At 45.1% G+C, this 25925-nt stretch overlaps 1 protein-coding gene across 2 annotated transcripts in view; it reads right to left on the bottom strand.

Annotated features, from left to right (window-relative positions):
- The window catches only part of LOC144829052 (NFX1-type zinc finger-containing protein 1-like), a 1360324-nt gene that overhangs the window by 517059 nt on the left and 817340 nt on the right, over window positions 1–25925 (bottom strand). For both annotated transcript variants that reach the window (XM_078687796.1, XM_078687797.1), the window contains exon 12: window positions 12120–12370. In XM_078687796.1, the coding sequence (XP_078543922.1) occupies window positions 12120–12370 (251 nt within the window). The remainder of the gene's footprint in view (window positions 1–12119; window positions 12371–25925) is intronic.

Below are 25925 nucleotides of genomic sequence, written 5' to 3'. Positions count from 1 at the left end.
TTCTTGTGGGGCCTTCAAGGGCCCTATCAAGTGTCTTAGTGCAGGCAAACCATGTCCAGAGATTAACAGCAAAGCATGTGTTACTGGTCAAAGCAGACTCCATTTTGAAGAGGACATTGCTTGGGGAAGACCCTAGTGGATTGAAACTGCTAGCGCAAATTTAATTATTTACAAAATGCTTTATTAAAAATACAAGGTGCAGAATTAACATTTAAAAATGAAGTATGTTTAATGCAAAATTGTAGTAGGGAACCATACCTAGACTCAATAGGTCTGCAACTTAGAAATAAGGTCTGGATTTTATGAAGTTCACACCATGTTTTAACATGAAGACACAGCTGAAATGCTTATTTTTGCACCTTAACCGAAAGTGGTGCAAGTTATTTTTCTTCTTTGCTGCAGATGTTGCAATTTTGAAAGCCACCTTATCAGTTAATGAATAGACATTTGTTGTATTAGCCGACTGGTAGTGAGGTTCACCCCACAGAAGATGTGGATAACAGGGAGGTTGATACATGGGTAGATAACATTACATACAAGAAAAGATGTGCCCAAAACATTAAAGGACACTTAGTTGAAGGACGATTGTACTCTAGTGAGAGCATGGGGAATAGACCTGATCCCACGAGCGTGACGAAATTGTACTGGTCAACGTGCAGAAAAAGGAATATGCTACTTACCAGTATGCATCTGTTCTTGGCATGTAGAGCTGCAGAGTCGTATACTGTGCATTAGATCGACACCTGGTGTTGGGCTCGGATGATTGCAGGTTGTTGTCTTCTTGGAAGAAGTCTTTGTAGTCACGAGATAGGTGACTCCTCCCTTGGACAATACTGCGCATGGTCATCGACTCCATCCTCAGATTGTTTTTCGCCATGATGGGAAATGATGGAGTTAGTAGGAGTAAAGATAAAGAAAGGATGTCCATGCATGTGCATCTAAATAAGATGATAACTGCAACGGATACAAGTCCCGGGGAGGCGGGCGGGCGTATACGACTCTGCAGCTCTACATGCCAAGAACAGATGCATACTGGTAAGTAGCATATTCCGTTCGAGGCATATGAGTCGCAGATCGTATACTGTGCATTGATTGTGCAGCAGTGTCTCCCCTAGCGGTGGTCGCCTGTATCCGTTGCAGTATTTTAAAACAGTGTTCTAAGGACAGCTTGGCCTACTGCAGCATGCTGCTTGGCTTGCACATCAACACAGTAGTGTTTAGTGAAGGTGTGTATTGTAGCCCATGTAGGTGCCTTGCATATGTCGACACCAGCCTTACCTACTAGGAGATCAAGTCATAAATAATATACTGGGGATCTGCACAACATACTTTATCTCATAAAAATGCCAAGGGCAAATGTGCACACAAGTCATTAATCCAGGTCATTACTCCGTGACTTTTAGAATACACAGAATCGCACAAGACCCACTTCTAACAAACAAACAAACCTTGATAGAGAGGGAACCAGGGTGGGAACTAGTCGCCAGAAAACCCTATAGTCCCTATAACCCTCTGATACTTTAAATTATACCTACTTCAGGGGCAAAAAAGCGTGACAAACATCCATTACTCAACCCTAACACCCAGCAATACCTGAATAGACCAATCCATTAGGACTCATTTATACAATACTCTGACTTAACACAACATTGATACTAGATTGTAACTGCCATCTAGTCTATGTATATCTATGCAGAACACTGACAATAGATTGTAACTGCCATCCAGTCTATGTATGTCTATGCAGATCATTGAGTTGTCTTCCTCTATATAGCATTATGGTGGAAGATCTCCCTGAAGCTTTACCCGCTGGACACTGTCGTTGTCTGATTGTTTTTAACTTTAGGTGAGTCGTGAATAACTGCGGTGATGAATACCAACTGGGTATTCGGTTTTTAATACAAGGTTTTTACCTTCACATGTCACTCTCACTGAACCCCCACTACTGAGAGTGCCTGACACACTTGAGCAATGGTGTTGTGACACGCATGACTCACACTGGCATGCGATACGCACAAGTACTACAGTCACTGATGCAACGTTTCTCTAATTGTTTGTGATATGCCCTTCCTCTTCCTTCAACAGGTATTGACAATCACAACCTGAAGAAGGGTAATATAATATTGTTCTTCCCTTCACCCACAAGTGTGGTAGCCATACGAGCTTACATACACCATACTCCGTGGTAACAGTGTAGACAGTTACTTATATATTTTTTAGATACTTGCTAAATAGTCCCCCTGGTCCTGAAGAATCGCTCAACAAACTTTAGAGGAGCGAGAAACATGTTGACCGGACTGCAATAAACTCCAGATGAGAGTGGGAAACATCAATTTCCGCTACTCTCCTCTAGGAAATCGCTTTTAATTAAAGCAGTGGCCCTTCTGAATAAAGCATTCCCGGTACCACTAGCTTTATTTTAACCTACAAAATCACGTCTACCCTGAGTTCTGGCCCCATACCCGCACTTCATCCATACGGCAGTTGGAAAAAGATCTCCGCTAAAGAGCCCCTCTATGAGGTGTTGCCCGTTGGGTATTGCACCGCCGACCCAACGAGGAGCAGGCCCAAATGATGAAGCATGACACCTGAAAGGGTGTGTGAGGGCATTAAATCCAACAAAATGGATTCCCAGGGTCACCATCAGGCTACCCTGTTCTAATCCACCTGCATCACAGACTGTATCTCCATCTTTGTCTTTCTTCCATGAGGAACAACACGACAACCTTTGTACAAATTGATAATGCTATGCCAAAGTTAGCAATAACCACGAGGATTATAATGCACTTTATGGTATAGCGTTATCATGGAACAGCTATAAGGACATGGTTCTGAAAGCTGCAGACAGGCTCAGCTCATGCTAGAGCACCATCTCACATAATTTCAAGCACTCTGCCTTCAGGATTGATAAGGCCTGCCATAGGAGTGACTTATAGGAATCTATGTGTCCATTTTGTGGTTAGGTATAGGTATACTATATCTACAGCAAAGGGTGATTACACCACCTTGCCCCAGCTGTGTTACCAGCCAGTTGTGTCTGTTTGGATGGCCAGCCAGGGGTGGCATAATACATGCTTCAGCCCCTGGTAGGCCCTGGGTACACCTATGCCCTGGGTATCTAAGGTACACTGTACAGGGGCTGATAAGGTGACCCAGCATCCAATTGGTGAATGCACCTAATGTACATGTGTCAATTTAGAGAGAGAACAGCTAGGCTGTGGGTCTGATTAGCAGGCCCACATCCAGGGAAAGTCGTAAACCAGTGAAGCAAAAAGCAAAAATCTGGGGTGACCATAGGATTGCAGACCCTACTCTCCTACAGTGTCCCCCCTCCCTGTTTTTGTATATAGTACATGGCTGTCATATTGTCCGTCCGGATCAAGACAGCTTTGTTCTGTACTTGAAATGTTTTGAGTGCTAGGAAGATTGCTAGCAGCTCTAGATGGTTGATATGGAACAGTTTTTGTTGGTTGTTCCATTGGCCTTGTGTGGTATAATGTAGGAGATGGGCTCCCCATCCTGTGAGGGATGCGTCTGTTGTGAGCACTATCTGTGGAACAGGCTCTAGGAACGACCGTCCATTTGTAAAATTTTTGGTGTTCCACCATTGCAGAGAGCGATGTGTACGGTCGTCTACCAACACCAGGTTTGTGAGCTGACCTTGAGCCTGATTCCACTGTCGTGCTAGACATTCTTGTAATGGGTGCATTTGCAGTCTTGCATTTGGCACTATAAAGATGCAAGAGGCCATCATTCCTATTAGTCTCATGAACACCTTGGCTTGGAGAGACTGTTGGTGTTGAAAAGTTGAGACTAAGGTCTGAATGCTCTGTATCCTGGCTGGACTGGGATAAACTAGAGCTGTAGAAGTGTTTATTGTAGCCCCTAGATATTGATGTACTTGGTGTAGTTGATTGTAAACCCCAAGTTGTGCAATGTTTGAATTGTCTGAGATGTGTGTTGGACACACTGATTGAATGACTTGGCTTTTATGAGCCAGTCGTCTAGATATGGGAAGACATGGATGTGTTGTCTTCCGAGATGTGCTGCTATTACTGCTAGGCACTTTGTAAACACTCTTGGTGCAGTTGTGACCCCGAATGGAAGGACTTTGAACTGATAGTGTTGTCCTTCTAGTATAAACCTTAGATACTTCCTGTGAGAAGGATGTATGAGAATGTGGAAGTAGGCGTCCTTGAGGTCTAGTGTAGTAAGGAAATCGCCTTGTTGCAACAATGGGAGCACTTGTTGTAAAGTGATCATATGAAAATGATCTGAGTGTATATACAGATTGAGGGGCCTGAGGTCGAGAATTGGTCTTAGTGTCCCGTCCTTCTTGGGTATTAGGAAATACAGCGAGTAAACCCCTGTCCCTTGATGTTGTAATGGAACTATCTCTATTGCGTTATTTTGAAGCAATGAGAGAACCTCTTGTTTGAGCAGCGTAAAATGTTCTGTGGACATTGGATGCTGTCTGAGTGGTATATGTGGAGGGGTAGCTGTAAGTTCTAGGCAGTAACCATACTGGATAATCTGTTTCACCCACCTGTCTGTTGTGATGGAATTATAGACGGGTAGGAACTGTGTTAGTCTCCCCCCAACAGGAGTGGAATGCTGGTCGGGGAGCGGAAGGAAGTCACTGTTTTGTGGTGGGAGAGGTGTGAATGTTGTTATTACCTCAACCTCTTCCCTTGTTGTAGCCCCTGTAGCCTCCTCTAAAATATCCCCTATTGGAGGATGTTTGCGTATTGGTTTTAAAGGAAGCTGAACTGTCTGCTCCAACTTGTTTGGAGCCTCCTCTATCGAAGGAGCGGCGAAAGGAGCCTCGTGTTTGTGGGGACTGCAAAGCTCCCATAGATTTGGCAGTGTCAGTGTCCTTTTTCATTTTTTCAAGTGCTGTGTCTACAGCTGGCCCAAAAAGCTGCTGTTGGTTAAATGGCTGATTTAAGATGGTAGTTTGCACCTCTTGCTTAAAGCCTGAGATGCATAGCCATGCATGGCATGGAGGACACTAGTGTTCATTGCTCTAGATGCAGTGTCTGCTGCATCAAGTGCGCACTTGATCAATGCATTGGAAAATAGCTTAACCTCTTGGATAAGGTCATTTGCTTGTGCTTTATATTGGTCAGGTAGATGCTGTAAGAGTGTTTATAACTGATCATAATGAGCCCTGTCGTGTCTTGCGAGGAGGGGTTGTGTGTTAGCTATGCACCATGTGTTGCTTGCCTGGGCAGCTATTCTCTTGCCTGAAGCGTCTATAATTTTTGACTCTTTGTCAGGAGGTGGCGCTTCACCTGAGGTTTGGGAGTTTGCTCGTTTTCTAGCGTTGGAAACGACTAGAGAATCTAAGGGTAGCTGACCCTTAATGTAGACAGGATCACCAGGAGCAAGCCTATATTTCTGTTCTATTCTGGAGTTTATTCTCTTAGCATGTACAGGATCTTTTAACACTTCTGGTGCATGCTAATGACCCCTTCTATCATAGGTAGTATATGAACTGACTTTTGGGATTGTTCAAAAGTGTCTAGTAAAAAATCTTCTTCTGCCTCATCTGAGTGCATTGTGACCCCATGATAGATGGCAGCTCCATTAAGTAAGTGTCCAAACCCAATATTATCTTCTGGACAAGATGGTTTGGATGTGTATGGATGGGTATGGATGTGGGTCGGGGATATCTGGTACATCCTGTGGGATTGAGTCAGGTGGATCCCTTGGAAAGTCAAAAGGGTCATTTGGGTCGTCCCTCCCCCATAACATCATCATCACCATTATGAGGTGTATGTTGTGGTGAAAAATGAGGAGGAGAATTTTGAGGTAAAATAGGTGAAGGAAGAGGAGGTGGAATAGAGGGAGGTATAGGAGAAGAAGGGTGCATAGGTGATGTGGCAGAGTCATTCTTCTTTACAGGTACTGGAGGAGGAGGTGCTGTATCTAACTTCCTCTTTCTGCCTGGCACAGTAGAAACATGTCCTGTCTTTGGGTCAATATAGATCTTTTTATGTCTAGGATCAGGGTGAAAAAGCTCCTCTTATTCAGGAACCGCTTTCAGTGCCGATTTTTTCGGTTCCGTGTGTGGTTGTTGCCTTTCTTTGTCTTTAGCCTTAGGAGTTGTGGCAGAGTCCTTTGGCGTAGGTCTGTGCTCCGAAGATCTTGGTTTTGGAGCCGAAGCTGGTTTCGTCGGCTTGGAAGCGTCGGAAGCAGGCTTTATTATTTTCGAAGCGGTTTTCTCTTTTGGAGTCGACGGAATCAGAGTGGGTTTCGGAACTGGGACTTCTTTTGGTTTAGGTGCCGAGGAAGCTGGTGGTATCGGCACATGCGGTGTCGTGCCTGTAACCATGCATATAGTCGTGGTTGGCAAAATACCACGGAAGATGGTTGGCAAAAGGACGGAAGGTCCAGCGAGACGCATGCACCTGAAATAACGCATGCGCATTACGATACTATTTAAGCCCGCCTCGCGCCCTCGGAAGTGCTTCGCGTTCGAGTTAGTTTCCTGATTTCGTTCCGGGTCACGGTGAAGGCGTCCGAGGAGGTGTAGGCGTTGTGAGTGGCAGTTGCGAGGCATCGTCTGGTGCTATATCCATAGTTTGTGAGTACTGTCGGGTTCTGTCCGACTTCCTAGTTTTATTTAAATCTGCCGACGCTAGTATTGTGTCTAGTGTTCCGATCTTCTTTCCATTTGCCTTGTTGTTCGGGGCAGGTTTGTTATTCCTGAGCCGGTTGGTTGGAAAGTCTGTGCTGCAGATTAGTGTAGCTTTTTGTTTGTCTGTCATTTATATGTCGTTTATATTCTTTTTAGTGGGTTCTCAGGGACTCTGAGAATCAATATAAATGCTGAATAAACGCATTTATTGAATACGCTCCATGGTTGTTTTACAAGGTTTGTGATAGTTCAAACAAAACTTTCAGGAGAGCGTTTTTTGACCTTGCTGAGTGCAATTACAAAGTTCGAGTTTTGTCCTACGAAGGTGAGCCTTTTACTACTTAAGAGAGATTCAAATATAACTCACTGGCCCCAGCATAATATCTTTTTGTCTTCTATTTGTAGAATCCTAATATCACTATCCTGAAACCCACATGTGCATTATTCAGACATCAGAGGGAATCCTTAGTGCTTAAAGTTCTCCTTGATTCAGGTATCTTTATAGTCACGCTATATGATAAAGCCCCCATAGAGCAAAGGGAGGGTCTGATATTAATTAATGGTGTTCTCTTTACACAGCTGCCCTGTTTTCCTGAAGTGCAGAATTCCTGATCTTGCTGATGACAGCTGAAACCTTGTTTTCTTCCTATTATCCTTGTTTTGTTTCCCTCTTTCCCCCTGGTCACCATGCACTGTGTTGGTATTATAAATAACACATGTTGGTGATAGGGTGAAGTTGTGGAATTCTCTTCTGGATTCCGTGACGCTCCTGAGACAACAGACAGAGGCATTACAGAACGCGAAGCCTTCTATATATTTTGTCTCCTGAGCGACATGGAACACACCCTTACGTATTTGGCCACCATGAAAGGGAATCTCCAAAGAGAGACCCAAGCTCTATCAAAGAGATTAGATACATTGCATAGAGAACGAGAGAGTGGAAGAGGGGCTAGTTCTAGTACGGCTCCTTCTGTAGTTCAAGTAGTAACCCCGCAGTCCATTCCTTTGGCCCCACCTGAGCGCTTATATGGCGATTCTGCCAAATGTGCAGCGTTCCTCACACAATGTCAGTTGCATTTTGTATGTAAAGCAGTTTGTTTTCCTAACGACCAAGCAAAGGTGGCGTTCGTCATTTCTTATTTGGGAGGTTCAGCTGCCAATTGGACCATACTTCTTATAGAAAAAGATTATCCTTTGTTATTGAATTATGAGGCTTTTAAAAGAGAACTCCGTAAACTATTTGATAAGCATACTTTCACACATGCTGCAGACACCGAGTTACTCAATCTTAAGCAATGCTCAAAAGACATAACCTCCTATATATCTACATTTAATAGACTCGTTGCTGAAGCTGAGTGGCCCACGGAAAAACGTAGTCCTCTTTTTTATAAAAGGTTGCGTGAAGAGCTTAAAGACGCCTTAGCACATGTGGTGGATCCCCCTGAGAACTGTACAGAGCTAATTGATTTAGTTGTTAAAGTAGATCATAGATTAGGGGAGAGAAGAAAAGACAGAATCAGGTTTGACTATACCAGGATAGGAAATCGAGAAAAGAAAGCAGAGATCGAGATTAAGACAGATGAGAGCGAGCCTATGCAGATAGGTAGTATTAAAGGACCATTAAGTGAACCCGAAAAACAGAGGAGAAGACATAACAAGTTATGTTTATACTACGGGGAAGCAGGACATTTCTTAAGAGACTGTCCAGTGAAACCCAAACAGTTCCGTAAGGCGGAAAACTAGAAGACCCGAGGCTAAAAGAGACTGCGCAATCGGGTCGTTCCAAACATATGGTCTCAGCCCTGTTGTCACGTACGGGCCACTTCTTTGTCACAGCACAACTCTATTGGAACAACTCTACTATCAATATATCTATTATGATAGACTCAGGGGCCTCTGGTAACTTCCTAGATAGACAATGGGCCAAGGACAATGCCATACCTGAGGTAAACAAAGAAGTGCAAGAAGAGGTCTTTACTATAGATGGTAGTTCGCTTAAATCTGGACCCATAACTCATGCTACCATTCCTTTGACACTATGTATTTCTACCCATTGGGAAGTGCTAGCTTTTGATTTAATTCAGTCACCCCAATTCCCTGTAGTCCTAGGACTTCCCTGGTTACGAAGTCATAATCCGTGTATTGATTGGCAACAGTCTCAATTATTTTTCTTATCCGAGTGTTGTAAGTACCACATGAAAGAAGCCAACTCCATGGCTAAAACAAACGTTGTGTGTACCTCGCAACCATCTGAAAATCCTCATGTGACACTCAATGCAAACCCAGTTCTCCCTTGGGTGGAAGGCTTGACACCAGATGAACCCGATACTATGTTGCCTCCTGAATATCAGTGTTTTCAAACCGTCTTTGATAAGGAACAAGCTACCACTCTACCCCCCCACAGGGTATACGATTGCCGTATTGATCTACAACCAGGGGCATGTATACCTACCAGTTGAGTTTATTCCTTAACGGAAAAAGAAAATTTTAATTTGAGAGAATATCTTGATACCATGCTTGAACTAGGTTTTATCCGTGCATCCAGATCTCCTGCTTCATGTTGGTGATAGGGTGAAGGTGTGGAATTCTCTTCTGGATTCCGTGACGCTCCTGAGACAACAGACAGAAGCATTACATGCGGTTTGCTTGGTCCCGACCTACCGGAAGACTTTTGCATTTTCTTCAGAGAGGCGGGCTCGAAGGCAGGGCTACTGAAGTAGTTTTTCAGTCGCGACTGGGCCCCGGAGGCGGAGTGTTGATCTTTACCTTTGATTTCGGTGTTGGGGTAGGGGCAGTAGTATTCACGCGTTGACCCGAAGGTATGGATTCCTCGGAGTCGTCTGCCTCAGATACGATTTCGAGATCTTCGGAATCTTCCTCTGGGACATCAGGACCCCCGTCGAAGATGTCCACCGGTTCCAGAGCTGATCTCTGCATGATGTGTCGACCATCCTCCGATCCCGAATGGTCTTCTTGGATCGAAAGGATGCGAAGGCTGGACAGCTGGACTCATCGTGTTCTGGTGATAAGCACAGGTTACAGACCTTGTGATGGTCACTGTGGTGGAATTTTGCTCCACACTGGGGGCATTTCTTGAACGGCGTCCTTTCCATGAGCTGTAGGCCTCATGGCGTGAATAGGCCCAACGGCCCGCGTCGACGACTGGAATCGAGCTGAAGAAGTCGAGTCCATGGTTATTGATATCGAAAGCTGTTTGGCAAGTTTAAGTATGTTTTTTACACGTCAAACTACTTAGAAAGTAGATTTCGAACCGGAGCGGAAAAGTTACATCCGAACCCAGTGGCGGAAATAAAAAAATCGAAGGATGGAGTTGATGCCCATGCGCACTATCGTCCAAGGGAGGAGTCACATGCGCACTTTCGTCCAAGGGAGGAGTCACCTATCTCGTGACTACAAAGACTTCTTCCAAGACGACAACAACATGCAATCATCCGAGACCAACACCAGGTGGCGATCTAATGCTCAGTATGAAATCTGCAGCTCATATGCCTCGAACATATTGTTTAACATACTAAATGGTTCCCTCGGGGGAGGCTACAAAGCTTTTGCTTCCTAGGTTAAAGAAATATAAGCGGTCTTAACAAGATAGAAAAGGACCAGTTGTTTAATGGATACCCTTATGTTTACATGCACAAGCATAAACGTTTACATGTAGTTAGAATGTATGAACAAACAGTTATTGTATCAAGTAGGGGCTCCTTGTGAACGGTGCAGTGCTAGTGGATGGTGTGACAATGGTGAGCAAAAGCGTGCAGTGATAAATACACAAAAACAAATTTTTTTAACTAATAAATGCATACCGTCGTAACGTGGGGAGCCCTGAATTCAGGGTACCACTTATAGCAATCATTCATTGAAGTTAACAATATATGCATCAGCACTGGACTCAGCAGTCAGTGTGGGTGAACTCACGTTCACATACAATGACTGCTGAGGGCCAGCAGTAATTCATATTGAAACAGTTTAGCTTATGTACTTGGCGGTGCATCGGTGTGCACATTCTCTTTATTCAGAATTGATGCATTATACCTACTATTTATGCCCACTGAAGACTCAGTTTTAAGTTGAGACTGTGGGGTCAAAATGTCGAAGTACAACTATGTCTGCACAGGCTTGTGCATGTAAAAATATGCCTATCCATTAAACTGGCCCCTTTCTAAATGCTTAAGACCTCTTGTATTTCTTTAGCCTAGGAAGCAAAGGCTTTTTAGCTTCCTCTGATTAAACCATTTTGTATGTGAAACTATATTCACCTGTGTTCCTAGGGACACTGGGTTGCCTGAATTGTTGTTTCCAATGGAATAATGGGCAACGTTTATAAAATATATATATGAACCTATTGGCCCCACAACTGTGTAAACTACTCAACTACTGCTGGTAGCTGAGTGTTATACAACTCTCTATGGCAGAAGCAAACATTATGCTCCCCCGTAAGCCAGGGAAGGACAATGAACTCTGTTCATCATATAAACCCATAGCTCTGATAAATATAGATGCTAAGCTATATTCTAAGATCCTGGCTGTGAGATTTGAGCAAATTCTTACAGGTTTGATAGACCCGGACCAAATTCATGCAATCCATTTCTGGTATGCCATTTTAAGCCTGGAACTTTGCTTTCCAATCTCGGAACTCTAAACCTACTAGCAACCTTCCATAAAGTCTTAACATCTTACAGAGAATATCTGAACTTAATTTTTTTCATCAACACTACTAACATAAATATTGCAAAAACCTGAATATAATTGCTTATTGCTCATTGTTCGATACACTGTCTACAGTTAAGCTGTATAACCCCTCACCCCCCCCCCCCCCCAAACTCAATGTGATGCTTATTCTCTTTTGGAAACATTTTTATGTAAAGTCTTCTCCTTCTAATGTGGTCCAGGTGCCCTATCTATCCGTTAAAATAAAAATCTAGAGGATTATAAAAAATAATTTCCTGTATTTGCTAATAGAAGAGGTACAGTATCCACTCAGTGAATTAGTGTGGACTAAGAAGAGTGAAAGACAAACAGCAGTATACATAGTACTCATCAATTTAAGGAAACAACAGAAGACAAAAAGACATCAGGCATCACGGGAATATTGTCTGTTAGGGCACATTTTAAAACATTTAATAGCTGAAAACAGAAGACATATTGGAGAAAAGCTTATTTGTTTTAAATTAAAGGTAGGAGGAAAGTTGAATCACAGAACTGCATGCTGCATTGATTCAGCTGCATTTAGTGCAGAACGCATCTGCAATAAAAGTCACTCAAAAATCAAAATGGCAAAATGTTCTGATATGTATCCTTTGTTACTGTACACGATGGGTGACTCAAAAAAGACAACTTCAAGATTAAAAAAATTAACATTTGATTTTGATGAGTTAAACAACTACTCTTTCCATTTGGAAGGCAAGGCCCAAAAATAATTCTCAAAGGATAGCTTATAAATGTTATGAATAAAACATACCTCCCACTGGCCAGCATCACTTCTGTTGATACCACTTTTATCCACATCTTCCTCATCATGTTCAAAGTTAGGCACAAAGGATAGAATTTCTTTCTTTTTTTTAGCTACCCTCTTATATGCTTCAGAAATCTGCCTTTTGATATCATCACCGTCCATCATCCTTTCAGCTTGCAAAAGCTCTGGTTCTTCTGCAACTGTAATCAAATCTTCATTGGCCTCTTTATCCAAGCAGCCTGATTCTTCATTTGAGTCTGTAAAAAAGGAAAAGCCACCAGAGTACCGTCATACAGTGCTTGGCAATGTCCAAGTTGTTTACGTCACAAAATGTTATTCAGTGGCTGCACGATGGGGGCTTGGAGAGAATTTTACAACATTTCACTTCATTTTCAGACCTGGCGTAGAGACAACCTTAGCTGCCTTGTATGTAGAAATACACATGCCTCCCCCCTGTATATGGTGGCATGGTTTAGAAAAGTTTGCGGCACAAAAATGGAAATTGTGCTGCAAAATACTGAGATTTTTGCAGCATTATTTTCTTGACAATCATTATGTTTCATATATTTATTTTGTGATTTAAGTTAGGAAGTAGTACAGTGCAACAATGGCGGAAGCAGAGACATTTTCTCTATCTTAAACAATACGTATAGGATAAGTGGCAGTAGCAGGAGGAACATAATATGACTTTCTCACACATACAGAACAGGAAAAATAAAGGTAACAAGCTAAAGAAAGAGTCAGAGGGGTTAACAAATGATTGTACAGTCAAACCTCCTATGAATTTAGCATACATTCATGTACTTACAGAGGATAATGAACCCTCACCTACCTAGTGTGGTATTTTTCATCAGTGGTTTTCAGAAGCATCCAAGACCATTTGTTCATTGGTTGTACAATCTACTAGTTAAGGATTACCTAATTTGCATTGAGATTGTCTCTTATGTGGACATTTAGGCCCTAATAACCATGTCGGTGGACTTGAGTCCATACACCTTATTATGATGCGACCGCACGTGCTGCATTCGCAAACTCCCATTTCTCTATGGGAGCTTGTGCTGCCCAAGCGGTTTCCGCCTGCAGCATTAGCTCCCATAGAGAAGGAATATGCTACTTACCAGTATGCATCTGTTCTTGGCATGTAGAGCTGCAGAGTTGTACACGTAGCAATAGATCACCACCTGGTGTTGGGCTCGAATGATTGCAGGTTGTTGTCTTCTTGGAAGAAGTCTTTGTAGTCACGAGATAGGTGACTCCTCCCTTGGACAATACTGCGCATGGTCATCGACTCCATCCTCAGATTGTTTTTCGCCATGATGGGAAATGATGGACTTAGTAGAAGTAAAGAGAAAGGATGTCCATGCGTGTGCATTTAAGTAAGATGAGTACTGGAACGGATACAAGTGCCGGGGAGGCGGGAGGGCGCGTACAACTCTGCAGCTCTACATGCCAAGAACAGATGCATACTGGTAAGTAGCATATTCCGTTCGAGGCATATGAGCTGCAGATTGTACACTTAGCAACGATTGTGCAGCAGTGTCTCCCCTGGCGGTGGTCGCTTGTATCCGTTGCAGCATACTGAAATAGTGTTTTAAGGACAGCTTGGCCTACTGCAGCTTGCTGCTTGGCTTGCACGTCAACACAAAAGTGTTTAGTGAAGGTGTGTATGGTAGACCATGTTGCTGCCTTGCATATGTCCTCTAGTGGTATGTTTCCTATGAAAGCCATAGAGGTTCCTAGTTTGCGAGTGGAGTGCGCTCTAGGAGGAACTGTTAGTGTACGTTTAGCTTTTTGATAGCATATTTGAATACACTTTACAATCCATCTGGCAATTCCTCCTTTAGAGATGGGATTGCGTTTGTGTGGGGAAGAGAAAGATACAAATAGCTGTTTTGTCTTTCTGAAGGATTTAGTCCTGTCTGTGTAGTATAAAAGAGCTCTTCTAACATCTAATGTGTGTAAATCCCTTTCCGCAACAGAGTCTGTTTTTTGGAAAAACACTGGTAACTCTACTGATTGGTTAAGATGAAAAGGAGTAATCACTTTTGACAGGAATTTAGGATTAGGTCTAAGAACCACTTTGTTAGGGTGTATCTGAAAAAATGGTTCTTCTATTGTGAATGCTTGTATTTCACTAACTCTTCTGAGAGACGTGATGGCAACAAGGAAGGCAGTTTTCCATGTTAGGAATTGCAGTTCACACTTGTGTGAAGGCTCAAAAGGTGGGCCCATAAGCCTTGTAAGTACCACGTTTAGGTTCCATACTGGTGCAGGTGGTAACCTAGGTGGGATTATTAGTTTCAATCCTTCCATTAATGCTTTTATTGCAGGTACTCTAAAGAGAGATAGATGCTGTCTATTTTGTAAATAGGCTGCAATTGCTGCTAGATGCAGTCGTATGGAAGAATAAGCCAAGTTGGACCTTTGTAGGTGTAGAAGGCAGCAAATAATATTTTGGATAGAAACATCCAATGGGTCAATGTGATTGTTGCACAAGTTACTACTTGTGTAACGATATATCTGTAAGAGACATTAGTTAGTGATAGATTCCTTACCTTAGAATATCCCCAGGCGTCAGACTGGATCCGGAAAATGTTTGCGTAGCAATACCCCTGCGCGCCGGCAGGCGTCGTCCGCGGCCGTTGTTGGCGTCGTTAGCGCCGGAATGACGTTTACACAGCTTTTCCGCGCCAGATACGCAGAGCCATGATAGAACCAACACTGGTGCCATGAAACTAGGGCCCTGAAAGGGGATTACTACCTTAACCGTAGATATCGGTTCGCAGAACGGGGAGGATGGGTGGGTCGGTAAGGAATCTATCACTAACTAATGTCTCTTACAGATATATCGTTACACAAGTAGTAACTTGTGCATCTGAAAGAGACACGTTAGTGATAGATTCCTTACCTTAGAATAGATACCCCAGCAATACCAACCCCGGTGGTGGGCTGTGAACCAATAATCACACCAGAAAGTCCTGGAGGACGGAACGGCCAAAGAAGCCATCCCTCCGGACTTGACTGTCCAGACCGTAGTGTCTTGCAAACGTGTGCAGCGAGGCCCACGTAGCTGCCTGGCAAATGTCCTGCAAGGGCACACCCCGGCCCAGGGTAGTTGTAGTAGCCGTGGCCCGGGTGGAATGAGCCCACAATCCAACAGGGGGCTCCTTTTCAGCCAAGGAGTAACATGCCTGGATACACAAGATGATCCACCGCGAGATGGTCCGCTTGTGCACCGCTTTCCCCTTCTTAGCGCCCAAGTAACCAACAAAGAGTTGGTCATCCACCCGGAACGGCGTGTGCGATCTAAGTAGAATGAAAGCGCACGTTTTGGGTCCAGACGGTGGAGCCGCTCTTCCTCTTTAGAGGGATGCGGTGGCGGAAAGAAGGTGGGCAAGGTGATAGACTGCCCGATATGGAAGGCCGTGACAACCTTGGGCAGGAAAGATGGCTTAGTACGTAATACAACCTTGTCCGGATGGACAGAAAGGAAAGGAGGAGTACAAGAGAGAGCCTGGAGCTCACTCACTCTCCTGGCAGAGGTGATGGCAACCAGGAAGGCAGTCTTCAAAGTAAGAAGACGAAGAGGACAGTTGTGAAGTGGCTCAAAGGGAGCGCACATCAGAAACGTAAGAACAAGGTTCAAGTCCCACTGAGGCATCACAAACGGAACAGGAGGGAATGTGTGTGTGATGCCGTTCAGAAATTGATTTACAATAGGGGACTTGAACAAAGAAGGTTGATCAGGCAGCCTTAGAAAGGCTGAAAGGGCAGAAAGGTAGCCCTTTATAGTGCCCAGAGCAGAGCCCTGCTGGGCAAGAGAAAGAAGGAAGAGAAGAACCTCCGAAAGAGGGGCAGCAAGAGGATCCACAGCCTTTGCTGTGCACCATGCCACAAATCTGTTCCACCTGCAGGCGTATACCGACTTAGTGGAGGGACGCCTGGCTGCCAGAATGACATTACAGACTTCAGGAGGCAAGTCAAATGGCCTCAACTGTCGCTGCTCAATCTCCAAGCATGGAGGCGGAGACTGGACAGGTTTGGGTGGAGGACCGTCCCCTGCTGCTACGACAGAAGGTCCTCCTGAAGAGGCAGACGAACCGGGGGATCGACTGACATATTGAGTAGCTCTGGATACCAGAACCTTCGTGCCCAGTCCGGAGCCACAAGGATGACCTGTGCCCGGTCGCGCTTGATCTTCTTCAGCACTCTGGGCAGAAGTGGTATAGGCGGAAAGGCGTATAACAGACCGCAACTCCACACGCGACGAAAATCGTCGCCGAGCGAGTGCCGCCTTGGAAATTCCAACGCGCAGAACTGATGTCATTGCACGTTCTCTTCGGTGGCGAATAGATCTAACCAAGGCTCTCCCCATTGCTGAAAGAGGCCTTGCGCCACTCCGAGTTCAGACGCCATTCGTGATCCATCATGCACCGACGGCTGAGTTTGTCCGCCCTGGCTTTCAGAGAACCTGCCAGGTGTTGAACCACCAGGGTCACGCCCTGCTATTCCAGCCACTGCCAGAGGCGCAGAGCCTCCTGGCAAAGGGACCACAACCCCACCCCGCCCTGTTTGTTGCAGTACCACATGGCAGTGGTGTTGTCCGTGAACACCTGCACTACACTCCCCCGGACAGAGGGGGGGAATGCCTTCAGTGCTAGACGAATCGCCCGCAGCTCCAAAATGTTGATATGGAGCCGGGACTCCGCCGGAGACCAGAGGCCTCTGATCTCCGCCTCTCCCATATGGCCTCCCCAGCCCTGGAGGGACGCGTCCGTCACAACTACGTGCTCCGGCTGGGGAAGGGAAAGGGATCTGCCACTGACCCAATCGCGGTCCGTGAGCCACCACTGCAGCAGTCTCGCAGTGCCCTCCGAGATCAGGACATGGTCGGAAAGGTTGCCTTGATGCTGGGCCCACTGAACTTCAGGTCCCACTGCAGAGCCCGCATCCGCCACCGAGCGTGATGCGCCAGAAGGATGCAGGAGGCCATCAGCCCCAGGAGCCGCAGCGTCAACCTGACCGATACCCGGGATAAAGGCTGAAAAAGTGGAATCATAGCCTGAATATCCCGGACCCGCTGTTCGGGAGGATAAACCCGAAACTGCGCCGAGTCGAGAACCGCTCCGATGAAGAGGAGCTTCTGAGAGGGGCACAGGTGTGACTTTGGCACATTGATGGAGAACCCCAGCTGATGCAGGAGGTCTGCCGTCGTCTGGAGGTGGCTGACGACTGTCTGGGGCGAGCCCGCCTTCAACAACCAGTCGTCGAGGTAGGGGAAGACTGAAACCCCTAGCCTGCGCAGATGAGCTGCGACCACCGCCATCACCTTTGTGAACACCCGTGGGGCGCTGGTAAGGCCGAAGGGGAGCACGGTAAATTGAACGTGCTCGTGGCCAACCGTGAACCGCAGGTAGCGCCGGTGGGCCGGCAGGACGGAGATGTGGAAATAAGCGTCCTGCAAGTCCAACGCTACCATCCAGTCTTCTGGGTCCAGGGCAGCTAGGACCTGAGCTAGTGTCAGCATTTTGAACTTCTCCTTCCGGAGGAAGCCGTTGACGTTCCGTAGGTCCAAGATAGGGCGTAGGCCCCCTTTGCCCTTCTTGGGTACCAGAAAGTAGTGGGAGTAGCAACCACACCCTAATTCTGGCCCAGGAACGCGCTCGATGGCCCCCTTGGCCAAGAGGGCCGTAACTTCCTCCTGCAGAAGTCCAAATGATCCCCCGATACTCGGTGGCATTGCGGTGGCATGGCTGGAGGGGTCGCCTCGAAGGGGAGGGAGTAGCCCCTTCGGACGGTTTGCAGCACCCACCCGTCCGACGTGACATTGCGCCAGTGGGAGAGGTGATGGCAAACCCTGCCACCCACTGGCGTCACATGGGCCTAAAAACACGGACTAGGAAGGTTTTGAGGCAGGTGCTGCGGAGGGAGGTGTGGACTGGGCTCACCGGACTTTAAACAGGAGCTTGAGCTTTAAACAGGACTAAACTCCTATTATTGAGTCTCACTTTAAGGCATATTGGACACATTGGGCATTGTCAGGACGGCTTGATAACTAGAATAGAGTTGATGTCAGTTTGTGGAGTTGCAGAGGAAAGGAAAGGAGTGGAAGAGCAGGCATCTGGGGCACCCGAGGCATCTGTGGTCGGATATTTCTTTCTTTTTATAAGATGCCTTCTTGGTGTTTGTTCTTTGGCTGTTTAATCTCTACGTCCGGTCCAACTCCTAGCTACATTAGTTCTTCCAAACTTTTAAAAACTAAAAAAACTTTTAGGCGAAAGAAGCCTCCGTCCCATTTGTCTCTCCTGAAGTCTCACCCCTCCGTGCTGTCCCTGTTCAAAAAGAGGGGTATCCTGCATGTTGCACGGATTCTGCCATAGGACTTTGGTAAGCAGGGACTATGTCATCCTACCACCTGAGTACCCGTAAGCCCAGGACCGACTAGCTAAAGTGTCTCACTTGCTCTCCTACTCACTCACAGAGAAGTAAGTGATTAGACATCCCGGAACACAGCACTCCCAGATCTCTTAGGAATCGCGGTACCAAGAAACACCCTTCACCTCTTATTCTTATACTTGTCCACAATAAGATCTGACAGATGTTTATTTTAACTAACGTGCCCTAACATGCAGTATACGTACCACAACAAGCAGAAAAATGCATACTACAAATACAGTCAGCATAGAAATTAGTCCATATATCATAAAGGGAGATGTCATACTAACAGGACAACAGGGAAAAGACTATAGAGCCTAACCTCCCTCTCCATGCTAAGAAGAAGTATTATTTTATAATAAAGATCTCTGGGCTTTGTCAGCAGACCCAATACCTCAGCCTATAGAGGGTAAGTCTACATCACAGGTGTTCTCTCGCTCTTCTCCCTGGAAAGGTCCCTCCCCAAGTGTGTGCCTACATGCACGCATCCAAAATGTTCAGACTAAACTCCAGAAACATGCAGAGAACGAACACAGCAGACAGTTCTCATGTGAAAAGCATGAAAAAAGGTATTTGCAAAATCAAAGCCATGTAGTAACATGCACAAAAGCTGCATAATGGCTTCAGGGCTCATGCTAACTTCGTGATGTTGACAATGTCCCAACAGCCAAGTGACACCCTCCCCTTGGCCAGGTCTGTAGCACCCAGGGAAGCAGAACATAAAGGTAAGCAGAGCCAAACCGAATGTCAAAAAAGTCCAAATTGTATGAAGGCCAAGTCCAAATATGAAATTTGTAGTGTTGATAAGGAATGAAGGAGGATAAGAAGAAATCAAGAAAATTAAAAAACTGAGAAAAAAAAGAAAAAACAGAACATTAATCTGGTTCCGTAAACACTCAAGGTGATCCATCAAAATTCAGAAGATCACATGCACCGTGGAATGTAAAAAGCTCCAAAGGCCATCTGTACCTTCCTCCGCAAAGAGATTCACCTTGCAATTAAGCAAGGTAAATGAACAGACATGCTCCTCATAATTCCGTACCATCAAGAGCATTTCCAGGCAACCTGCATGATATGCGATGACGCTCAGCTGTAAGAGGCGTGGCGCATGAGCACAGGCACTCCAGCCAGCCACTCTGCCATGAAGAAACACATCCATCAAGCGACTGTCCCCGGAACAGCATTGGTCATGGGCCAACAAGGGACCCACCAACAGTCCATAATCCAGATCAGCACGGGATGTAGTGGGGAGGCAGACATCCAGGGCCCAATCAAAGGGGCACAGGCGACAGCAGAACACAGGTTGCACGCAGGTGAAATAGGCGTATAGCTGTCGCCAAGGTTTGCCAATGAGAAGCATCCAAAAAGTTGCTGCTTTCTGTCACGGTACAGCTGCAATTGCTCTGGGCAGGGCTGAACCATATGACAGGTAGCCAATGCGTAGTAGTTGAAGAAGAACAAGCACTCCGCATACCAGCAAAAGAATCTGGGGAAAACCGCAAAAGGCGCTGGAAAAAATAGAATGAATATAAGCTGGTGTTTACTCCCAAAAAAGTCTGAAAGGACTTAACATGGCTGGAGCCCACATGTTTAAAAAAGTGTGCTAGGCCCTCGGTATCAGACACATTAAATAGTTGGTGAATTGATTTTCCAAAATGTTGTGGGAGATTCGTGTTGAGCAGTGACTTATTCTCAATTAATGTTCGAGCCACCTGCAATTCGAAGGTCTCACAAGCCGAAGTGAGAGCGACGTATTGTTGAAATAATAGCGCTTTGAGTCTGCTTAGTTTATTGAAATCTGCTTTCAAAGTAGAAATGGAGGCCACAACGAACTATCTACAATCCCATGGGAGGGAGGAAAAAGGACACTGCACCAACATGTAGCATGTTGTGAAACAGTTACTATATCCGGGACGCCTGTCCATAAGCCACAGCAGTTGTGGTTATTCAGGATACAATAACTTCCGTTAGGAGATTGAGAGTGGGAATAATTGCAGGGACTGGGGTTCCTTTAAACAAATAGGCTAAATTAGGGACGGAAACGTTACAGGCTCTGTGTAACTTAACTTGCGTACAAACTAATGACTGTCCTGCAGTAGAATCACAGTCCTCCCCTGTTCGGAAAACTTATTTTTCCTCACACCAACAGTGAAATGAAAATAGTTACAACCAAAATGAATGAATAAAAAGACTTCCAAGGGGCTCAAATCTACCAACTTGGTAATGTTTCATGCAGGCAGTAAACTGAAATAGAGAGATGGGTAGTGAGATAACCCTGTGTATTAACCATACAGAAGATTCAGTCTCTGCTATTGAAAATGGCAACTGTTCTAACTTTTCAATGTGCAACGTAGTGTATGTAGCATCTTTCATTGACATAAGCTTTTGTTTGTCAAATTAAACGGCAAAACAGGGCGAATGCATTTAAATAGTCCCATGGCACTTTCCCACTTTTCAGTGTCTGCCATGTCCAAGCAAATTGCATTACAGAGCGTAATTGATTTTGTCCATGATACAATAGAGATACATCATTATGCACTATGTCTATAACAGATGAAACAATATTATCCAATGATAAGAACTCGCAATTTCTCTGTACACTATTCACAATTCTGTATTGCTGTATTCTTCAATAATGCGCTCTCGGAATAAATGTCAATTTAGTCACGCTCTGTTTTTTCTGCTACCGCTACTATAGTTCTCTTGACTACAACGCGCTAAGAATTAGTATCAAAAACTCTTATCTCTGTTCTCTCAAATTCTTCACAGGAACTCTAGAAACAGCGTCTTCTCTGACTGGAAATCTTGGTGAAGTGCGCATTGCCATTAGCGCAAGCGCTTCACCTGAGTGTTACACCACGAACACTAGACCGCTGCCTCTCCTTGCGAGTCGGTGACGTCGGCGGCCATCTTGGAATTCCATGTGTGAAGCAGGGAACACCAACTCTGCTTTACTGCGGCAATTTTCTTGTTAACTTTAGTCCCTGAAAGGTTCAGAGCGCAGATTCTCCTACCTGAAACCACAGTAGATTGAAGAGGTCTGACAACCAGCCCCATGATCGCCCTGAACTTTCTTTAGAACGCTCGGTAGAACGCTCGTGGAGGGGTTGCCGAAGCACAATGTGTAAAGAGAGGCAAAGACAGTTCCCCAGTTGGTGCAGTCAGCTAAAGTGGGAACTAAACCACTCGGCATACACATTGTAAGGATCCTGGTTTCATCAACAGGAGTGGTATTTGGAAAAACAGCCTTCAGCTGCTAACATTTTTGAGCAAGCCAAAACGGCAAATCATCACGATTCTGAGGACGTCTGCCCATCACTCAATTCACAATGACCTGACTAATTACCAATCCACAATGTGCAGGCGGTCCAGGAGCGTCTCCAGCCGGAGCCACTTGAATTGCATGCAACATATATTGTATGACACATCTATGGATGTGAATTAATTATGTGTGTAATGTACACAGCTCTGCAAGAGTAGCATTCAAATAATTTGGATGTGGTGTACAACCAGCCAAAACCGGCCAAGTGGAATCAAAAATAGATAAGGGACCCAGCAGAACAGCAGTAAGAGAATGGGGATGGGCGCAATTAAACCAAATGGTGTGCTCCAAAGCTGTCAACGGAACTTTGAGCAAAGCATTCGGAACAGCGGATCTCGTTTATTCATGAAACAAGTTATCATTGCCATCCACAGCAGGAAATGTAACTCAAGAATAAAAAACTTTGTAGCGGAGCGCAGAGTCAGCTTTAACTACGACAACAATATTAGCCCCTGCAATGGGGACTCCATGGCCAATAAGAAACACTGTAACCGCAGCGCGGTTAGGTGCCGCAATAGCGACAGCCATTATGGAAACAAGAAAGCAGGAACGGTAGCACAATATCGGGTCAAAATTAAAAACTTTTCAAATACAAGCTTGAAAAACCTATGAACATGAAATATAGGAGGCCTAGCCCCGCCACCACGGACGTCTCTGCAAACGACAAGAGGGGTTGTGGACAAGCGCTACTCAGGGGTCCCGTAAATAAGTACCAGACCAAACGTGAGTGGTGCCATGTTGCAGGGATTCTGCCAATGAAAAGAACTATGCGTAGAATTAAAGGACTTTGGTAAGCAGGGACTGAGTCATCCTACCACCTGAGTACCCATAAGCCCAGGACCGACTAGCTATAGTGTCTCACTTGCTCTCACTCACAGAGAAACAAGTGATTAGACATCCCAGAACACACCACTCCCAGACCTCTCAGGAATCACGGTAACAAGACACACCCTTTCGCTCTTATTCTTATACTTGACCACAATAAGATCATACAGAGACACAAAACGGTTTAAAATGTTTATTTTGTGGAGAAGTGTGGCTCACTGGTTAGAGGAGGCAGACCTGAAGCAGAGGTCAGACCCGGGACCAGGGTTCAATTCCCGACGCGGCAGGGTCTTGAGCCCAAATATCCACTGACTCGATAATTCTCGTTTCGGTGCCTACTCGAATCACGGGTTCACACTCTGCAGCTCTGGGCATTAGCCTGATTAATCTCCACTACGGCCCTCCCGCGGCGGGATGCCTGGCTTTCACCTTGGGGATGCCCAGTACGGGTATCTCACAGGGAAAAGCCAGGACGGGTTCCCAAGGCAAGCGCCGAGATGCCTACGGGTAATCGAGCGCTATATAAGAAGGCATAATAATAATAATAATAATAATAATAATTTTAACTAACATGCCCTAACATGCAGTATTCGTGCCACAACAGGCAGAAAAAACATAATACAAATACAGTCAGCATAGAAATAAGTCCATATATCATGAAGGGAGATGTCATACTAACAGGACAACAAGGAAAAGACTATAGAGCCTAACATCCTTCCCCTTGCTAAGAAAAAGTATTATTATATAATAGAAGATCTCAGGGCTTTGTCAGGAGACCTCATATCACAGCCTATGAATGTTAAGTCTACATCACAGGTGCTGTCTCGCTCTTCTCCCTGGAAGTGTGTGCCTACATGCATGCATCCCCATGATCTCAAAGTACTTGTGTTCAACAACAGCTGCACTGGTATGTTTTTTCAAGGTGCTAGGGCCTGACCAGAAAAGAATAACAAGGGACAACTCGACCTTGCACAAAATGTTCTGACTAAACTCCAGAAACATGCAGAGAATAAACACAGCAGACAGTTCTCATGTGAAAAGCATAAAAGTAGATTTTTGCTTTCATGGAACATAGCTGGCCTAAAGACTAAGTTCGAGTCACCTGAGTGGGCATTATTTATTAGAGAACATGAAATATGCCTATTTCAGGAAATATGGGCAATGGAGGAAGTGCATTTCTCTGGTTATTTAAATTATAGCATCCCTGCAGTGAAGGAAGGGAGGGGGAGACCATCTGGAGGGCTAACTATCTGGGTAAGACAGGACCTGGGGGTATTAGTAAAAACCATTCCCACTAACCACAGAGATCTCCAGGTCCTAAGACTTAAGTTTCAAAATCTTGTACCAGTTTATGTTTACAACATGTAGGCGAGAAGCACGGGGGGTAGAAAATCAAAGGTTCTTGTGCTCTTGGAAGACTCATTGGAAAGCCATTGTTCTCCTTACAATGTAATTATTGGGGGTGGAGTTTAATGTAAATTTTGAGCCTCTCATGAAAGGAAGCTGGAATGTGTTGGAGGAGGAGGACAGAGAGTGGGGGATTCCCAAATTGGATCTTGAACCAGTTAGTAAATGATCAGACATAGTGGCTCAAATGAATTCTATCTGCCTAAACAAAGGTCTAAGAGCAGCAAATGGAAGGACCGCAGGCGATAAGGTTAAGGCACTCACATTTAGAAGTGGCATACGTAAGAGTAGAATAGACTATATTCTGCTCAACCTGGGCCTGTGGAAATACCTGCAGGACATGATGATCATAGATAGGGTCGAGAGCGACCACAATCCCTTGTCTATGAATCTCACTTACTGGGAATCTCCTGATCATCCTGGGGTTGTAATGGCTCCTACTCCCTCTCACGATATTGTGATATCAAACGATATGCGCCACGTCCAATGGCCCAAAGTTTCTCTCTACAAAGAGAATTTGGATTTTATAACTAGCAAGCTTGGTCAGGCGAAATTAGATTTATTATTGATATCGGAAGGGGACAATAATATTTTAAAATTACAAGAAGGAACTAGGATCCACGAGGTTCTTTTTGGTGAACTTAAAAGTCTTTTTGTTAAGCCCTGTAAGCGGGAAGGTTCCCGCGCACCGGAAGCACCACGCTGGTACTCTGGTGATTGCAGGAAGGCCCGCCGTGATTTGGGAAAAGCAAATAAATCTGAGTCTATCGAGAATATTAGGGCGGCTAGGTTGAAGTATAAAAATGCTGTCCTAAGAGCTAAGCGTGACTGGGATGATAAAAGATGGAATGACCTTAAGGAAGCAGGATCCTGTAAAGACACACGTAGATTTTGGAATGTCTACAAGTGGGGTGTGGAGGGCAACCCGGATAAGCCACAGAATTGGGTCCCCCAAGAAAAGTGGGTAGAACATTTTCAGCCACAATATGCCAAGGGTCAGGACTCTCAATCAATAGTGGAAGTCCCTTTTGAGCCCCTAACTGAAGATCTTTTTACTTTAAAGGATGTTCAGTGTGCATTAGATCTAGTGGTCCCTGGTAGAGCGCCAGGTATTGATGGCATACCCGCTGATCTTTTTCTGCAAGACCAGAATTCTTGGGGTTGTTACATACTTCTTCTGGCAAATATGGTTGCCAGGGGAGCACCCATACCAAGCTCTTGGAACGGGGCTGAGATCATACCCGTTTTAAAAAAAGGAGAAAAGTCGCAGCCAGGCAATTATCGCCCAATCAGCCTGATTGACACCTCCCAAAAAATATTTGACAGGCTGGTTTTAAATAAAATTCTTGATTGGGAATGTAACAACAAGATCTTATCACACTTGCAGGCAGGGTTTAGAATTTCAATCAGCACGGTCGACTGGTGCTGCATTTTGCCATGCTGTACTGGAAGCCCGTGCTGATTGGACATGGAAGTTTATATGCCGCTTTTATAGATTTAAGAGCGGCATTTGACCTGGTTCCGCGTTCTACCTTATGGAGAGTCCTCAGTGACATGGGTTTGCCAGGGCCTCTCTTATCGTTGGTAAAAAGACTCCATGAGCAAAACTATGCACAGATCAGGTGGGGGAGTCCTTGGAATGTTACGCCGCAGTTCCCAGTGGAAACTGGAGTACGCCAGGGCTGCGTCCTGGCGCCAACTCTATTTTCCTTATATATTAATGATGTGGCAAAAATTTTAATTGACTCAAGTATTGATGCACCGATCCTTGCTGGAGCAAAAGTCCCTATTTTAATGTTTGCGGACGATGGTCTTTTAGTTTC

This window comes from Lissotriton helveticus, chromosome 4_1 (genome assembly GCF_964261635.1).
Source record: "Lissotriton helveticus chromosome 4_1, aLisHel1.1, whole genome shotgun sequence".
NCBI classification, from domain to species: Eukaryota; Metazoa; Chordata; class Amphibia; order Caudata; family Salamandridae; genus Lissotriton; species Lissotriton helveticus.
This window is presented reverse-complemented; position numbering and strand designations above follow the sequence as displayed.